This window comes from Vulpes vulpes, chromosome 12 (genome assembly GCF_048418805.1).
Source record: "Vulpes vulpes isolate BD-2025 chromosome 12, VulVul3, whole genome shotgun sequence".
Taxonomy (NCBI): Eukaryota; Metazoa; Chordata; class Mammalia; order Carnivora; family Canidae; genus Vulpes; species Vulpes vulpes.
Window position 1 is genome coordinate 109,266,132 of NC_132791.1, and position 18,732 is coordinate 109,284,863.

The following is an 18,732-nucleotide window of genomic DNA, read 5'->3' on the forward strand; positions in this document are numbered from 1 at the left end:
TGTGTCTCTGCCTCTCTCTGTCTCTCTGTCTCTCTCTCTCTGTCTCTCTCTCTCTCTCTCTCTGTGTCTCTCATGAATAAATAAAATCTTAAAAAAAAAATGAAACCGGGATCCCTGGGTGGCGCAGCAGTTTGGCGCCTGCCTTTGGCCCAGGGCGCGATCCTGGAGACCCGGGATCGAATCCCACATCAGGCTCCCAGTGCATGGAGCCTGCTTCTCCCTCCGCCTGTGTCTCTGCTTCTCTCTCTCTCTGTGACTATCATAAATTTAAAAAAAAAAAAATGAAACCCCCAAACTGCCACCTGGCAGGGGATGGAGAGGGCAGAGCCACTCTCTGGGGGATGAGGTCCGGGGAGAGAGAAGAAAGGGCACATAGAATTCCGTGTCACAGAATCAGCCCACGGGCCATTCAGAGGAAGTGGTACGACGTCTCCTGCTTCGTGATAAAGACACGGGCTCAGAGAACTAATTCGATGACCCCAGGCCACACAGAGAGCAGCCCCGGGTCTGACTGCAAACACAGCCCTGGCCCGATGGCATGCCCACCGAGGCCGCCCGTCAGTCCTCCGGGGCCCAGCGGCCTGCCTCTCCAACGAGCGCGGGCTGAGGAACATTCCATGAGGAGTAAGGCCTGCCAACCTCTCCCAGGGATCATATCCAGTAAATGCAAATGAGCCCTAACGGGGTCTAAAATAAACATGCTCAAAAAGTACAGCTGCCCCTCCCCTTGTCCCCCAGCACACACTGGCCCACGATGCACTCCAAAGTCAAACGCAAATGGTATTTTCAATCACATACGGGGTTTGGATGATCCATGCCTCTGGCCACGAACAGTAACGCCCATCACGGGCGCCGACTGGCTCATCCAACACATTTCACCCCCGACGAGCAGTGAGGACCTTACCCCCTCCAGCCTTGGAGCAGCTGATGGGCTGTTCCTGAGCGGTCTGCTTGCACCCGGACCATCCATGCAGCCCTTGCCCCTCCAGACTACTGCACGTGGCGGCGAGGCGGATCCGAGCTGAAACCCAGATATTCTGACTTGGGCTGCTCCAGGACACTCGCCGCACTTGCAGCCCCATCTCTTTTTACAAGCACTTTGCCCCGGGAGTCGGTTGCTCATCACAGGAGAGGGGGAGCCTGGGAGGAGTGACAGCAAAAAGAAGGGAGGTGAGTAAGGATCCAAGCGTCACCAGCCTAGAGAAAAAGGGGTGATGGGAGGTGGACAGTGAGGAACACAGGGTAAGAGACTTGTCCGAGGTCTCGGCAAAGCCCTGGGACCCCGGCTGTCATGGGTCCCAAACTCAGTGATTCAAATGCCTATAACATCTCCAAACAAGCCAAGTTCTTACAAGCCCCAAATCGCAGTATCTCCCCAAACTGGCCCATGAGATCAATGTGAAGGGCCGGTAGGACCACTCGGGACCTTCTGGAACATAATAGGTACTCGATACACCATGGTGTTTACTAGTGTTTTCTAGATCTGTCCCCCCTCAAAGCATCCCCATAGTTTTTCCCGCCTGTAACCCCCCTCAGGTAGGCATCTCTCTTACTCTCCTCTCATTTATTCAGCGCTCATCTGTTGAGCAGCAGCTCTGTGCAAGCTCTCAGGAGAGAGAAGGGAATTAGGACAGGGCTGTGCCCCTCAGGAAGTCACCCCCAGCACGGGTCCTCCACCCAGCCACCCCCAAATCCCATGCAGCAGGACTGGAGGGGAGGCTCCACCGCACAGCTCTGGCTGGGGCATCGTGCAGGACAGCAGGACACGCAGACGCAAGACTGGTCCCTGCCCTGCAGACATTCAGCCACTGTCCAGTGGAGTCCAGAGGAGGCACTTCTGCAAAACCTGAAGGTCTCACAGGTGTCCACGAGTCAGAAGGGGAGGGACAGGCACCCCAGGAAGGGAGAGCAGCCCCCGCGGCCACCACCACCACCTTCTAGGGATGTGAGTGTAACCACACAGCGAGTTAACTCTGGGGACAGAACCCGGCCCAGTGGCCAGAATCCCGGAGGTTTGTAACCACTTCTGCTCTTAAGTGGGATGTTAGTAAGAACATTAGGAAAGTCTGAGGAGCATCCTTCTCCATTCCAGTCCCCCCACCCCCCGAGTTTGCACCCTGTCACAACTTGCATGCCCCGCATGGCCTTCGGGGCAGATCTCATAAGGCCACTCAAAGCCGCTGCCAGCAGGAGACACCGGGGCTCTCTCTGTCTTGTTTCTCCTGGATCGCACATTAGCCTCTGACTTGAGCTTTTCCTTCCCCAGCTTTATTGAGCTGTAATTGACAGAACGTTGTGTGTGTTTAACGTGTACAATGTATTGATTTGGTGCATTTAGTATATTAGGAAATGATTATTACCACTGCGTTAGCTGACACCTCCAACTGATCCCGTAATGACCGTTTTCCTTTTTGTGGCGAGAATACATAAGATCTTCTCCTTTAGCGCCGTTCAAATATATAATACGGGATTATTGGTTATAATCTCCACCCTGTCTGTGAGATCCTCAACCTGTTGATAACTGGAAGTGTGTCCCTTTGATGCATATCTCCCCATTTCCCCCACCTCCAGTCCCTGATGACAATCACTCTACTGTCTCTGAGTTTGGTTTATTTATTTATTTATTTATTTATTTATTTATTTATTTATTTATGATTTTGTTTACTTACTAGAGAGAGCGAGAGAGAGAGCATGAGGGGCAGAGGGAGAGGGAGAAGCAGACTCCCCGCTGAGCAGGGAGTCCAGTGTGGGACCCGATATCAGGACCCCGGGATCAAGACCTGAGTTGAAGGTAGACGTTTAACTGACTGAGCTACCCAGGCACCCCTGAGTTTGGCTTTTTTTAGATTCTACATATAAGTGATATCATGGGATTTGTCTTTCTCTGACTTATTTTACTTTGGCATAATACCTTCTTATTTCACCCAAGTTTCATCCTGTCAAAAATGCCAGGATTTCTTCTTTCTCATGGCAGAATAATACAGCTCCACCTTACAAATGAGGAAACCGGAGCTCAGGCAGGCTTGGAAACTTGTTCAAGGTCACCCCGTAACCCAGTTCCCAGCTCTGTCTGAGAACAAAGACTGTGCTCTTTCTTTATCCCACTCACACTGCTCCCCTGGGGTTGGAGATGCAGGGCTTGGGTGGCCCTGACCACTAGCAAACAATGGCCGTGGGGATGACCAGTTAGATGGGAAGTCCCCCCCCTGCCCTGGTGAACCAGAGCATGTAGTAGAGGTCCTCGTGTCCTCCTTGCCAGCTACCAAAGCTCTTCTCCTGAGGGGCTGCATTCTGATACAGACCACCCGGGTGCCCAAACCACCCCTACCCCCATCTCAACATTGATGGGAAAAAGGTGACACTTGCAGAAGGGTCCATGCCCCCCACCTCCTGTGAGCACCATCCTTGCAGCAGATGCCATGATGTACCCCCCCAGATTCCTCTTCCCGCTTCAGGACAGGAGGACAGGAGGACCCATTCCCTGGTTGTCGGAGTGTCAGAGACGGCCGGCTCTGCTGAGTCCCTCTCTAGGGATTACCTGTGACGACAGGGAGGAAGCCCCCTTCCAATGACCGGCCCCCACAGAGTATAAGGCCAGCCCCATGTCCTAGAATAGCATGACCCTAAGGGCCGTCCAGAGCCACAGCCCTGTATGATCTGCTGAGACCTTCACGGTGCCACCATCGCCGTTCGGATGGCCCCTCTGGCCAACCTTGCCTCTTCACTCCCATCAGACAGTGGTCCAGAGAGGCACTAAGCTCCCTCAGATCTCTATCTCAGGGTGGGCTTGCAAGACCCCAACCTGCAGTGACCCCAGCCGAGCCCTCCACAGGCTGCACATACCTGCATTTCTCCCAGCGATGCCCTGGATTTGCAGGGGCAACAGACTTTACGTCTTCCACGGCAGCATCCTGAAAGATTGTGAACACTCACCCATAAAATGGACCCTCTCTACAGAAAATGAAATGCGACGTTCACCAACTTCTGAGGAGAAATGTGGTCTCGGCGGAAAAAAAAAAAATGAGAAAGATAGGAGATTTCAAAAATATCTATGAGGCTAAACTATAGATGAGCATTAAAACGCTCTTTTATAATGAATTCTAAAAGCGTTGCCCTTTCTCAGATTTAGAGGCTGGTGCCTTTTCAAAAACAGGCTCAGATCAGAAAAAGACTTTGACTTTTCCCTCTTAGGATTCTGGCAAAGAGTGGATTTGGTAAATTTGCATAAAGTTGAAAGGTACATTTAGTGGTTTTCTGGGATTCCCTGAAATGAATTTTTGTGGCAAGAGGCCTAGAGAAAGCACTTCGCTTTTCTCCTTACTTGGCACGCTGCCCCTGGCTTCACGGCTCTCTGTAGCAAGGCCCGCGTATTTTCTCCCCTCGCATTTATCTCTTCCCCAAGCAGGTGGCTTGCACATCTCGGCCCTGTCTCTTTCGCTTTTTGCCTGTCTTTCCCTATTTGCATCCCCCCCCCACCACCGGACTTCTCGGTCCCTGTCACTTCTCGTCTCCTCCCCCAGCCTTCCTCTCGCTGCTCCTACCAAGGGCGACAAGGAACACATGCAGGCTGTCATAATGCAAAAGTGGCGCTCCGAATCTCTCATTTTAAAAGCCAATTATTGGAATTTCTTTTTTTGTTTAAGATTTTATTTATTCATGAGAGACACAGAGAGAGGCAGAGACACAGGCAGAGGGAGAAGCAGGCTCCCCATGGGGGACCCTGATGCGGGACTCGATCCCAGGACCCCCGGGGTCACGCCCTGAGTCAAAGGCAGATGCTGAACCACTGAGCCACCCAGGCGTCCCAATTATTGGAATTTCTTATGTTGAGTTTGTAAGTCCCTTAATGAGGTGACCCTGTCTCCCGCGTCCCTCTGTTCTGAGGCTCCAGGTGCTGGGAGGGAAGGCTTCCTCCTGTCTTCCTTTCTGTCCTTAGCGAAAGGCATACAGCTCCTTGAGGAGGTCAATTTGCCAGATGGGAGCCGTAGCAAGACCAACCGTATCAGGGCCGCTTTCTATTTATGGGACCAACTGGGACACTCCTGAGGCCCACCAGCCTTCTGCTGGGTCAGGATGGCTGCCTTGAGGCTGCAAAAGCAACGAAAAGCACACAGAGGGTTCTCGTTCATGAGCAGCCACACAGCACTGAGGTTAGGAGTGGGCCGCTGGACTCGCAGGGGCCTCCGCGGGATTCCTGGTTTCCCCACTTGTCAGTTGTGTAACTGGTCCCAAGTGGGTTGGCCACTGGGCCCCAGTTTCCCCATCAAACATGTAAATGGCACAGCCCATGTAACCATGATAGGTTTGTCCCCCCGACCCAGCCATGGTGAACAGATGAACCCCAAAATCAAGTCAAGGTCAGAACTAGCCGGAGAGCTTTGCCAGACACCGCGAGGCAGCCACGTGCCCATGTTTCCTGCAGACACACCGAGAAGGGCTCTCATGTTGCCCCAGGGCCACCCATCCACACAGGAGCGGAGGTGGGGAAAGAGCAGGTCCCTTCCTTGGGGGACAGCCCACATGCCAGGTGGCCCACGGAGGATACCCGCGCCCGAGGCTGGCCTTCCCCTCCCGCCCTGCCTGTGCCCAGCGGTCCCACGTGCTGCACATGGTTCCTTTTGCTGCTGCTCTCACAGGACACCCTTTCCCTGGTGGCTTCTCCCTCTGGCCACCAGAAGGGCTACCCCAAGCCTGCCTCACTGGTTGTCCACTCGCTGGTCACCCATCATCCACCATCACCCAGTGCCAGGCACTCCTGTGGACAGACATGGGCATGCACACACGCACACACACGTCTCTGTTTGCAGGGAGCCTGCCGCCTGCTGTCCTCTCCCTGCCCCCCAGTCTACCCTCCCTCCACTCTGCATACATCCTGGGACTTATTTTTCTGCTCAGTATTAATGAAACATCCGTCTCCTCACTGATGAGATGGCTCAGACCTTCTTATCGGGTTTAATTGGAAATAAACAGAAGGCTCACCCTTCCTAATTTGTGGTTTGACTTGGCCCCTGCCGGCACCTGTCTTCGCTGCCCTCACCCCACTACTGTAGCCCCCTCCTCCCTACAGGATCCCCTGCCCAGCCCATCTGTCTCTAACCTCCTCCTCATGGTTGTGGTTTCGTGGGGAGGCAAGGTGCTGACTGTGACATCTAGGGAGGCTGAGGCCGGGGCACAGAACGAGTATAGAACAAGGGGTTCACACAAGCTGTTTCCCGTGCAGTAGGCTGCTCTCTATCTCCATGCAGTTACTTAGTGAACAGACAATGGTATCGAGAGCTAGCACCTCCTGTGTTCTTACCACAGCTCCACGCTTTGAAACAAAGTGCTTGGGATACCTGGGTGGCTCAGCAGTTGAACCTCTGCCTTCAGCTCAGGGCGTGATCCCGGGGTCCTGGGATCGAGTCCCACATCGGGCTCCCTGCATGGAGCCTGCTTCTCCCTCTCCCTGTGTCTCTGCCTCTTTCTCTGTGTCTCTCACAAATACACAAATAAAATATTTTTTTAAAAAAGAACTTCTTTAAAAAAGTAATAATGAAACAAAGTGCTTGTATTAACTCACTGAATCCGCACTATGGCCCAGTGAAGTAGATACTATAATATCTACGACAGAGACAGTATCTTGCAAAGAGAATTAAGCAATTTGCCCCCAATCATGCAGCCAAGAACTGGGAGCCAGGAGCCAAGCCCAGCACCCTGCCTCCCTTCCTACCCCTGCGGGTCAGGAGCTCCATAGGAGAGGCTCCCCAGTGTCCTGAGCCTTTACAGGTCACTGGAGTCAGGGGACTTCAGAGATGAGCTGGTGCCTCAGTTTCCACTTTTCTAAAATATGCATATTGAGTGTATCTACTTTATGCAAGGTTGTTGTGAGGCTGTGCCAGAAGGACTCTAGTAGTATTGTAAGTGCTGGAAGGACTGTAAGCCCTCTGTCAACCAGCATTTGCTATTACTCGTTATCTTTTATTGTCTTCTTATTGTCCAAGGTAATGTGCTAGGTGGTGAGTAAAATGCACAAGGCATCAGGAGTCCTGCTCTGGAGGGGTAGAGAACCTGAAACAGGTCCACAGATAGATGTAATGCAAACTAGTGAAGAGGGGGAAATTTGCTTCTAACTCAGCCAGGTCAGGCAAGGCACCAGTCAACAAATAGGGACCAAGTTCTCACTATGGGCTGGACACTAAACACAAGGATGGAAAAAAATAACCTAACCAGGACTGGCCTCAAGGACCTCACAGCTATTGGGGCAGTCAACAGCCATGGCTCATGGAGGTGGCATATGGCCTTAGGGCAGTGTGAGTTGGGGGGGGTGCTAAGCCAGAGGGGGCTTCCTAGAGGAGGTGGCAAGAACCTGAGGCTTAAAGAATGACCAAGTGTTAACAAGCCAAAGGTAGCCTTTGAACTGATTGGAAAGAGGTTGGGATTCCAGCCAGTTAAGATTCAGAATAAGGACATTTCCAGCAGAGGGAACTTCACAAGCAAAAGCATGTAATTCTAACAGGGCAGGCTGTCCTTGCAGAGAGGTGAATGGACCAGTCCAACTAGAGCATGAGAGAAGGAGCTGGAGAGACGAGGTCTGATTTGGACAATCTTGCAGGAACAAGTCAAACAGTAGGTAACTACTGGGTATATCAGTTACTTCCGCTGTGTAACAAAGCACCCCAAATTTCCGGATTTAGTGAGTCAGCAGCTTGGCCAAGCTGAGCTGAGATGCCTCATCTCTGCCCCACCTGGGGTCGGCTGGGCTCATACATGCCATGACCACATTCGCAGTAGTGGCACAGAATGTGGGGGGACAGGAGGGAGGAGAAGCCAAGCCAGGAAGAGCAGCGTGGGATTACCCTGGGCAGGGGCAGGGGGGCAGCAGCGTCTTCACCCCATGCCTGACACCAGACTTCTAAGCCCCAGGCACTTTGCCCATGATCTTTCCAAGGGAATGAGCCCCGTCTGCTTGGAGAACCAATAACGTACCACATCCATACAACGTTGGACCATTTACACAGTGCTCTCCTGCACTGCATCTCACTTGGTCCTGGCAACAACACAGCGAATCTGGTTTTATTAAATTACCTATGTTACAGATGAGGAAACTGAGGCTCAGAGAGGCTAAACAACTCTCCCAGGACCACAAGCCCAGGATTTGAACCCAAGCTGCTAGACCTTCAAGTTAACCAAACAAAGGGAGAGGGACAATTGGGGAAGAGTGACTTATTCCCAGAATTGCGGGTCATTCTTATCCACGAGAGGAATTTGAGCTAAAAAGGAGTGAAAAAATGAGCCCGGAGAGGTTGGCAGGAGCCAAGAAGTTCAGACGTTGTCCAGATGGCAGTGGGGGGACCTTCGAATTATTTTAAACAAAGGAACGCTATTCAGCAAATGGCAGGTAACGGATGGGCAAATGGATGGGTGACCAAACGTTTGTAAAGGTCACTCCGGGACCATGTGGCTGGAGCATGGGGAAGAAGGGCTGAGAGTTCTAATCCAAGCAAGAAATGCTGAGGGCCTGAGCCAGGAAGAAGGCCAGGAATGGAAAGGGAGAAACGGATGTGAAAGCTGTCTCAGAGAATTCACCAGGACGGTTAGCAATGCGCGATGGACAGTAGAATCCAGAAAGACCTGCAGATTTCTGGCTTCTCTAATTAAGTGGTGGTGCCCTTCCCCAAAATGGGGACCAAGCATTTGGGGATTTATCCACACACAGAGGTCGCTTGCATCCTCAGGAAAGCGATCTGCTTCTCCATAAACAGTTTAGAAAGGCATGGGCTGGGCAAGAGCAAACCCTTGTTGGCAAGACCAACAGTTAGGGCTGGAAAAAAGACAAAGTAACATCCAGGAAGGTCAGGAGAAAGCAGAAGAGATTTCTGGAGGCCGACTGAGGATCTCGCTAGTCCCCACCCGCTCTGTTTCTCTGCTTAGTACTTGCCAGCATCATATTCCATCAACCCAACATTATATCATGTATTCATTCGTGTGTGGTCTTCTCTCCACCAGGGAGGAGCTCTGTATCCCAGGGCCTCACGCTGCGTGGCACCTAGTGGGCGCTCAATGCAGATTTTCTGAATGAAAGTTGAACCAGTTCTGAGAAGCAGTTCCTGCAAAAACCCCGTGCCCCACCCCCAGTCCTGTGTAGACATTCTGTGGTTCTTCTGAGCTTTGGCCATGAGGTGGCACGTCCACGTGGGTGAGGACAGGGGAGGCTGAGGCTGCCTGGGGCCCAGAACCTGACAACAGGGCACAATGACAGAAGTAAGCAGTGAGCAGACAGCAGAAATCATTCATCCACCCCTATAAGGGACCTCTCTCGAGCACCGACTGCAAGCCGGGCCCGTGCTTCTGGAGCCCTTTGAAACTAGGTTGGGAAGGGGAGCCCACAGGCAGAGACAGAGCCCATCCGGCATCAACATGGGGCTACAGGGCCATAATGAGGGCAGGAGGGTTGGTGGAAAGGGTTCTGAAGGGTTACTGCAGCTTCACGGGCAGGTCTGTGGGCTGCTCTGACTCCAATGGATACTGTTATGGGGTCAAACAAACCAGGATCTAAATTCCAACAGTACCACCGCGGAATTTACCTGCTGTGTTACCTCAGCCAAGTGATTTGTCCTCTCTGAGCCTGTTCCCTGCTCTACAATATGAAGATCCCAATAGTAGCTGTCTTCAAGGATAGTGAGTATAAAACAAGAGGGCCCTTGGCACAGTGTCTTTCACATAACTCCCCAACTAAATATTATTCTTAAAACTTGGACACAATAACCAATATTTGCATAAGCCTTTACAAAACTCTGTCTCTCTGCATTCTTCATATCATTAAAGTAATCCTCGTGATCATCCTGCAGGTATCTTTATTACCCCACTAACCCAAGAGGACCAGGGTTGTCAGATTAGGTACCTTGCCCGCCATCACACAGCTTGAGCCTGTCAAGGCTGTGACACAGCCTTGACTCAAGCCAGGTGCAGCTCGGCAAACATATCTGGGGGATCCCGTGCGAGGCAGGTGATGGGGTCCAGGATGGATGGGGCTGCAGTCTAGGGGAGGACAAGTGATCTGCAGATCCCTCCCATAGACTAGGTTAGCTACTGAGACAAAAGGCTGCCCAGGATGCTTCAGCCTCATAGACAAAAGTCACAAGGCTCAAGCAGATTCCTCAGGGACCGGGTGACAAACTGCAGCATCCACAGAAGGAATGGTGCTACCTCGAAAACTGGCTGAGAGCTGCCCCTGCTCCCATCCCCACGCCCTCCCAGCCCAGGCTCCCCTCTCCAGAAATGCCAGCCCCCAGGAGCCACACCACAGAGTTTCTGCTCTGCTGTCCCAGGGAGGGCTAGCAGGATCCCCCTCTTGGCCACCCCCCAACACCCCCACCACACACACACACACACACACACACAGTGCTGACCCCCAGACAGACCTCCCACCCCGCAATCTCCTGTTTATTTACTCAACAAATTCTTGAGCTCCTACTCTACACCAGGCACTGATCCAGACACGGAAATACTGCAGTGACCAAGACAGACAAGGTCTTTCTTTGTTGTCAGGAAGCCTCCTTTGTAATAAGGGGAGACAAACAACAAGCGAACTGGGAGATAAAGAAAATAAAGTGTGGGGAGCTAGCAGGGAGTCACTGAGGGGGGCTGTTCCACAGGGTGGCCAGGCCGGGCTGCACCCTCGACGACAGGAAGAAGCCAGAGGGACAAGAAGACGGACTAGAGAGTCCAGACAGAGAAGAAGCAGGGCAAGGCCTGGGTTGGGGCTGAGCGTGGCTTGTGAGGCGGGTAGGGTTCAGTGTGTGAGGGGGTGGGTGAGGCCAGGGCTGGAGGTACAGGGGCTTGTAGGCAGCAGAGAGGGCTCCCAACTATGTTCTAGGAAGAGGGCGAGCCCCTGGCAGGTTTGAAACCCAGTGGGCACACAACTGGATTCATGTTTTGGGTTTTTTTTTTTTTAAGATTTTATTTATTTATTCATGAGAGATACACAGAGAGAGAGGCAGAGACACAGGCAGGCTCCATTCAGGGAGCCAGATGTGGGACTCGATCTGGGGACCCCGGGTTCACGCCCTAGGCCGAAGGCAGGTGCTAAACTGCTGGGTCACCCAGGGATCCCCTGGATTCGTGTTTTTAATAGAGCGCTTGTGGAGGATGCGCTGTGTGAGGTGACGAGGCCCAGAAGTCCCCTCCGAAGGCCTTAGTGTCTGTGGGTGGCGTTCTCCGTGCCGTTGGGGGCAGGAAGGTGGCCTGGCTGGCCTCCCGCTCTCCCACAGGGGCCACCAGGCGGTCTGACCCTCCGTGTCCCCACTGCAGGCCTTTGTGAGCTGATGCGCCCCATCGGCTATCCGTGGAAACCAGCCGTCTGGGCTAACAGAGCCCCCGAGGAGGCCTGGAAGCCCGGCGGGGGGCCCACTCGGGGGACTGCTGGATTTTGGAGGACGCTCTTTTGAGGTGCCGCCCTCGGCCTGGCACCCGGGGACTTTTCCCAGCCTGCTCTGGCAAGGTTGGCCAACCGGGCGGACCAAGACCAATGAGTCAAACCAGTGTGACACCGTAAAGTCACTGGGCAGAGGCAGTGAGCAATTCCAGAAAAGGGCAGAAACCCTCTGAACCCGCTCCACTTTGCCCTCCGTCCGGCCGCGGTCCAGCCAGCCGGTCACCCCAGAAGCTCAAGGCCTCCTCATCACGGGACCCCTTCTCACAGACACCTGGGGCCGGGTGGCACCTCAGCAGCTTTTCGCCACAGAATCTCCTATTTCCTAAGAGAGTGCGAAGAACCTTAGTACGTGGAACGTGAGTCCCGAGCCCATCCCCATCTTTCGTTGCCCTCCCTCACCCATAACGTTGGGCAGCACTTGCGCTCTCTGGCCTCAGTTTCCTTTTCTGTTGATGCGGAACTTGACAGTGTCTCCCTAGCACACCTCGCCACTCAAGTCGCCCCCGGGAGCAGAGCTCAGAGAAAAGTCCTCAAGGGCCCCTCCCAGGAAGGGAGAGGCATGTGCCTCCCATCACACCCCCACGTGTGTGGCCCAGTCTGCAAGAGGGGAGCCCCCCAGCTGCCTGCTGGAACCCTGGATGACAGGCGAGCAAACTGCGAGGACCAAGCACCCCTACAGGTGTGGGGCTAGAATTGGCTCGAGCTGTCCTTTGGCAGGCAGTGCCCAGGAGCCGGCCCCCCTCTGAGCCCCACCCCCCCCACCCCCCACCCCCCACCCCCCCGGCCAGATATCCAGCTCTGGGGCCTGGCTCTCCCGGGGGCTTCCGCAGGCCTCAGCCACCCAACAGTTAATGCGTTTCTTCTTGACTGACAACCAGCACAAACACCAAAACAGTCAACTATTTTTATCTCCGGATTAATCACAAAAGGCTAACGCTTCCACCTTCCCTGTGATTAAAAATTAGGAGACCAAACTCTATAGTGGTTCAGGATAATAACCAATCCTGGGAGGGCGATCTATGAATAATGCATCTCCAGGCTCGGGCTGCGCGCCTTCCCCCACCCCACACCCAGCAGCCCCAGCCCTGGGCCCGGTCTGAATGGAGAGGTAATGAGTCGCCCCCTTCCATCGGCGCTACAGCTGCCAAGAGCTACTGTGATTTCTATTCAGCCTCATGGCCCCCAAACATCCCCCCTCCTCACCCACTCCCACCCCGCACACCCCGGCCCCATCCGCACCCCCTCCTACCCCATCTGGTGTGCAGCGAGGCGAAGGCCAATCAATAATGCATAGCTACATGAATAACCGCATGATAACCACTTATTTAGGAAGATATAATCAGGACCCATTCTGAGGATGGATGTTTGTGTGTGTGAGCGTGTGTGCGCACCCGGGTACTCGTGAAGCAGCGTCCCACTCCTCTCTCCCCTCCTCTGCGCTCCCTCTAATCCAATATTCCAAAACACAGGACTAGAACAGCAAGAAGGAAGCCTGGCCCCTCACCGTATTTGGTTTTTAGAAACACCTCCTCAGGCTCTGCACCGTGATCACAGGGGCCACACGCCTGAGCAAAGGCCCAGGGGTAGCTGGTTCTCAAACCCGGTCATGCACTGGAATCCTCCTGAGGCTTGGGGTCCACCTCCAGAGACTGGAATTGAGTGGGTCAGGGTGTGGCCTGCCAACAGGATTTCTAAAATCTCCCCCAGAGTATTGTACTATGCAGGCAGGTTGAGAACCACTGCCTCAGACCCAAGAAATAATCGGTGCCAGAAGGAACTTTCCAGATCTCCTGTTGTCCTTTCATAGTTTGTGTCTGGTGCAACAAAACCAGGAGGTGGGATGGCCTTGCCCGATTCACCTTCTGACTTAGGGCACTTGCCACGAGACCACATCCCCTGGCCCCTCGCTGGGGAGTCCCAGAGACAAGGATGGCCAAGTGTTTCTTCTACTCCTGGAGCGCCAAATGGTTCTATCCAACTTCTCTGGCTCTCTCAAGTCCAGCCGGAATGCCTCCATCCTGGACACCTCCGGGAGAGACAGCTGCCAGCCCAGAAGAAAGGGGGCAGGAGCCCCAGCCCCGGCCCTCCCTGCTGGAAGGGGCCCAGCATTGCAGAGAGAGAAAATTCCCCTCATCAGCAACTGTCACACACACACCCCCAACCCCGCGTGTGGAAAGCCCTCATTAGCCTCCCTCGTGCTCTCTGGCCACAGCAGCACCAAGGAGGCCTCTGGCACTAATGAGGGAGTTGGGGGTGGGCGGGGTCTGGGGGGGGTCGTCCCCCACCGTCCAGCCCACAACCAACATCTGCCTGAGCCCAGAGCCCCCTGGGGAGACAGGGCAGGGTCGGATGAGGCCAACTGCCTCTCCGGGCCAGGACCCCCGGGGGCCTTCTGGGGCTGCTGATGGCATCTCGGAAGCACTGAGGGTTTGTTTTTCCTCAGAAAAGAGAAACTTGGGGCTTGGCACTCACTGGGTTGTAGTTCTAAACCGGGGCCCCTCTGGGCCAGGAAGGAAGGAATGGGCAGCTGCAAGGGTGCTGCTCGGGTGTTTACCTGGCCCCAGGGCCTCCTGGAGTTTTCCGGGTGCACCAGGAGATTGGCAGAGGAGGGGAGGCCCTGAGAAGAGGGGGGAGCCAGGCAGGTTGTGGGCAGAGGCGGGAAGGCATGGCCTGCTGGGACAGGCCTGGCCTGGCACTGCGGTCTGCAGCTGCTACACCTGTCTTCCCGGATCCCACAGGGCAGATTCTTGCACAGGGCCCGGACGGGAGCATGCGCTTTCTCTGGCAACTGGGCAAAGAAGGCCTTTTGTGCTAGGACCCCAACCCACCATCACCCAATTTCCGCTCATCTATCTGCTGAGCAAACATGCAGCTCAGCCCTCCCCGAGCCCCCAGAACTGACTGAGCCAGCCCCTCCCTCGGAGCAGAGTGGAGTGGGAGAAGACCAGGAACTTCTCAGGTGGTCTCCAGGGAGCCTGTCCCCTTCTGCGGTTTGTCCAGGGAGCCGCAGAGACCTGAGGCCCTCCAAGTGACCCTAAGCACCAACATCAGAAGAGGCTCTGTGAGCTTAGGCCAGTCATTAAACTTCTCTGGTCCCTCCTTCAAGTAATGGTCCTCTATCATCGTAAGTGCTCACCCTATATCCCGGGGTCGTCAAGGGGATCAAAGGGATGACTCCAATGGACTTGGGAGATGTTTATGGAGTGTCCGCCAGGGACTGGGGCAGCACCCCCCACCTCCAGCCACCCTGCTATGATACGCAGTGGGACAAGTGGACAGCAGAGATGCATCCCAAGTCTGGGATGAGGCAGTTGGAGTCCCTCTGGAAGAATCAAGTGCTAAGGAGGTGCTGGGGTGGCAGGGCCCTCTGAAACACTGCCTCAGCCTTGCGGGGTCGCCTGTCCTGTCACCTGCCATGCAGGGGCAGGGGCTGGCCGGGAGCTGCAGTGTCAGAGGCCTTGGCTCTGGCGCCCATTCCCAGCGACCTTGAGCAAGTCATTTAATCCTGCTGAGCCTCAATTTCCGGACCTGTGTAATTGGGATAATAACAACGTTTACCTTGCAAGACTGTTGTAAGGATTAAATCAGACCACAGATGTGACTGTGCTTTGTTAAAAAAAGAGAGAAGTTAAAAGGAAAGAAAGTAGAGATATTATCTGGCAGCGGAGCTCTGCTTCCTGATCAGTGAATCAGAGCTAATGATGCCTGCCCTGTCCCCACTCAGGCTCCGCGCGAGCGTCAGATGAGATGATGGCATGAACATCGGCTGCAAATAAACATGCAGTGCATATGTCAGGGATTATTGCTGTTGTTGCTATTATTGTTATAATACAAGGGGATTATACATTTTATTAAAGTACGATAATTATTGTTTGTCATCAGCTCCATAAAATCCACCCAGCCCAGCCTGCCAGCCCTGCCGGAGGGAAGCAGCGCCCTGAGTCTGACCTCTCTACTCCTCTCCCCCCTGCAGTGCCACCTGATGACCCGGTCATCCTGGGGGGGCCTGTGATCAGCCTGCGTGCGGGGGACCCCCTCAACCTCACCTGCCACGCAGACAACGCCAAGCCCGCGGCCTCCATCATCTGGTTGCGGAAGGGAGAGGTCATCAATGGGGCCACCTACTCCAAGGTGAGGCCTGGGGCAGGGGGAGGGGAGGGGCCGCGCGGGGAGGGGCGGGGCCTGCGGGGAGATGGGAGGGCGTGGCCTGTGGGGAGGGGCGGGATCCGCAGGGAAGGGGAGGCCCGCACGGAGAGGGGCGGGGCCTGCGGGGGAGGGGAGGGCGTGGCCTGTGGGGAGGGGCGGGGCCTGCGGGGAGAGGGGAGGGCGTGGCCCGTGGGGAGGGGCGGGGCCTGCGGGGAGAGGGGCGGGATCCGCGGGGAAGGGCCCGCGGGGAAGGGCGGGCCTGCGTGGAGAGGGACGGGGCCTTGGGGGGAGGTGCCCGCGGGGGGAGAGGGGCGGGGGCCCGCGGGGAGGGGCGGGGCCGCGCGCGGAGAAGGGCGGGGCCTTTGGTGGAGGGGCGGGGCCTGAGGGGAGGGGCCTCTGGGGAGAGGGGCGGAGCCCGCGGAGAAGGACGGGGCCTTAGGCGGAGGGGCGGGGCCTGCGGGGAGAGGAGCGGGGCCCGCACGGGGAGGTGGGGGCCCGCGCGCTGAGAAGGGTGGGGCCTTAGGCGGAGGGGCGGGGCCTGCGGGGAGGGGCCGCTGGGGAGAGGGGCGGGGCCCGCGGAGAAGGGCGGGGCCTTAGGCCGAGGGGCGGGGCCTGCGGGGAGAGGGGCGGGGCCCGCGGAGAAGGGCGGGGCCTTAGGCGGAGGGGCGGGGCCTGCGGGGAGAGGGGCGGGCCCGCACGGGGAGGGGGGCCGCGCGCTGAGAAGGGTGGGGCCTTAGGCGGAGGGGCGGGGCCCGCGCGGAGAGGGGCGGGGCCTTATGTGGAGGGGCGGGTCCCCGGGGAGAGGGCGGGGCTTAGGCGGAGGGGCGGGGCCGGGGCGGGCCAGCTTTCCCCTCCTCTGCCCCTCCCGCTCTCAGTGTGCTTCTCTCTCTCTGCGTTACCTCCCTGTGTCTCTTTTTCTCCCTCGCCCCATGCCACTTTTTCCCTCTCGACCTATGTTTCTATTTACCTGACCTTTTCTGTCTTGCGGACTGTGTAAACTGTCTTCCTCTCTTCCTGGGGTAATTGCTGGGCTTGGTCAAGACCCTGCGGATAGGGGCTCCTGGGTGGCGCAGTCCTTATGCGTCTGGCTTCAGCTCAGGCCAGGGTCCCCCATCAGCGGGGAGCCTGCTTGTCTCTCTCCCTCTGCAGCTCCCCCTGTTGTGCGCTTTTGCTCTCTGACAAATAAATAATTAAATCTTAAAAAAAAAAAAAAGACCCTAAGAATAGAGAGATAGGTGGGAGGAGGAGACTCAGGGACAGAAGTGGCCAGGGCCAAGGGTTGCCTGATAAAAATACAGGACAACCAGTTAAATTTGAATTTCAGTACATCTCAAATATTGCATGGGGCATAATTATGTGTCATACTTACACTAGAAAATTATTCACTGTATATCTGAAATTCAAATTTAACTGAATGTCCTGTATTTTTATTTGCTAAATCTGGCCAACTTTTGAGGGCTGCCAGGTAAGGCAGTTTAGTTCTTCCCAGTCCAAGATGCCTGGCTCAGGGAATATCCCATAATCCCTTCCATACTGGCACCCTGCTGTACCCGCGTGCGAGGGTGCCTTTCTGTAATTCACACAAGGTACCATGAGCCAGAAATGCCCTGAACTGACCCCTGTATTAGTTAGATTTTTATTTTTCTATATTTTATGATGCTTTGACATCTCAAAGCCTTGCCTGTGAGGGACTGCCACTCCCAGGCTTAGCTAATTTCGAGAGACAGCAAACAGCGTGCTGTGAACATGCCTTTGATATGCAAACAATCCTGCATCCAGACCCTCACCGCCTCCTTTTATCAAGCTAGCAGTCCCAGGTGCTATCCTCTTACCCTAAATGCTCAGGGCCAGATACTGGATAACTGGAGATCAGCCCTACAGCCTAGAGCTTGTGGAAATTATTCAAACTACCCAATCCTAAAACCTTTAGCTGCTCACCCTGCTTTGTCCATTCTGTCCCCCAAACCACAATAAAGGCTTGCTCCATGTTTTCCCCTTGCTCTCTCTGCCTCCTGACCAACTCTGAAGCATACCTCTGGGACCCTATGTGGACCAGAGAGCCCCTCCTCTTGGGAACTGTAACAAACAACCTTCTTCATGGCAGTCATCTCATCATCTGCTGGCCTCACCCTATCTGAATAAAAATAAAATCCCAGGTGCATTTTAAAGCAGCCCCCACCAAACGTCATTCAAGGAAATTGTAAATAGAGTCCCAGACAGCGTTTATATACCACAGAGCCTTTAAAGATGAGCAGGACGGTGGAGGACAGCCGGTCCAATTCCCTTCATCTACAGATAGAAAACCAAGGCCTGAAAGAGAAGTGACTGCCCTTCTCAGTTGGTGAGTGGCCCGAATGACAGCCCCGCAGTGCCCAGGGCTGTGCTCCTTCCTCTGTTCCTCTCAGCACAGCTTCAGACAGATGGGCAGCTGCTGAGAGGTTGTGTGCGGCCCCAGGGCCAACTAGCACACCCAGGCTCTGAAACTGGAGGTCCAGACCTCCAGGACCCCAGCTCTCCTCTCCCTGTGGCTCTCCTTGACTTCAGAAAGTAGAGAGATGCATGACCTGCTCCCACCCCACTACCAGCTCCTCTTCCTGGGTCTTTTTTTTTTTTTTAAGATTTATTTATTTATTTATTCATGAGAGACGCAGAGAGAGAGAGAAGCAGAGACACAGAAGGATGGAGAAGCCGGCTCCCCATAGGGAGCCCAATGTGAACTTGATGAGGAACTTGATCCCGGATCCCAGGATCTAGCCCTGAGCCAAAGGCAGACACTTAACTGTTCCAATGAGCCACCCAGGCATCCTGTCTTCCTGGGTCTTGAAAAGATAAGCAAGGCTTTCATCACCAGTGGAGGATATGAGGCAGGACTGATGCTTCTCTGAGGGAGTGTCCTTCCTGTCCAAGCTGACTGCCCTACCAAGGAGTCAGCCCCAGGGCTGCTGATCAAGGCCCCACCCGCCTCTCGACCCCCACCCAGAGCCTGATGCCAGAACCCAGGACAAATGCCTTCCCTCCGGCACAAGTCCGCCCAGGGGAAAGCTGCCCATTGAGAAATAAATAACCTCACTCACATCCTGGGCTGGAGCCACCCTGTTGTATTATGAAGTACAAAAATATGGCACAGGGAGTATCATCCAGACAAGGATGAAAAGGAAGGCAAAGGGTGTTCC

At 54.9% G+C, this 18,732-nt stretch overlaps 1 protein-coding gene across 5 annotated transcripts in view; it reads left to right on the forward strand.

Annotated features, from left to right (window-relative positions):
- Nucleotides 1-18,732, forward strand: part of KIRREL3 (kirre like nephrin family adhesion molecule 3) — a 547,594-nt gene that overhangs the window by 482,402 nt on the left and 46,460 nt on the right. For all 5 annotated transcript variants that reach the window (XM_072729379.1, XM_072729378.1, XM_072729381.1 and 2 more), the window contains exon 6: nucleotides 15,387-15,544. In XM_072729379.1, the coding sequence (XP_072585480.1) occupies nucleotides 15,387-15,544 (158 nt within the window). The remainder of the gene's footprint in view (nucleotides 1-15,386; nucleotides 15,545-18,732) is intronic.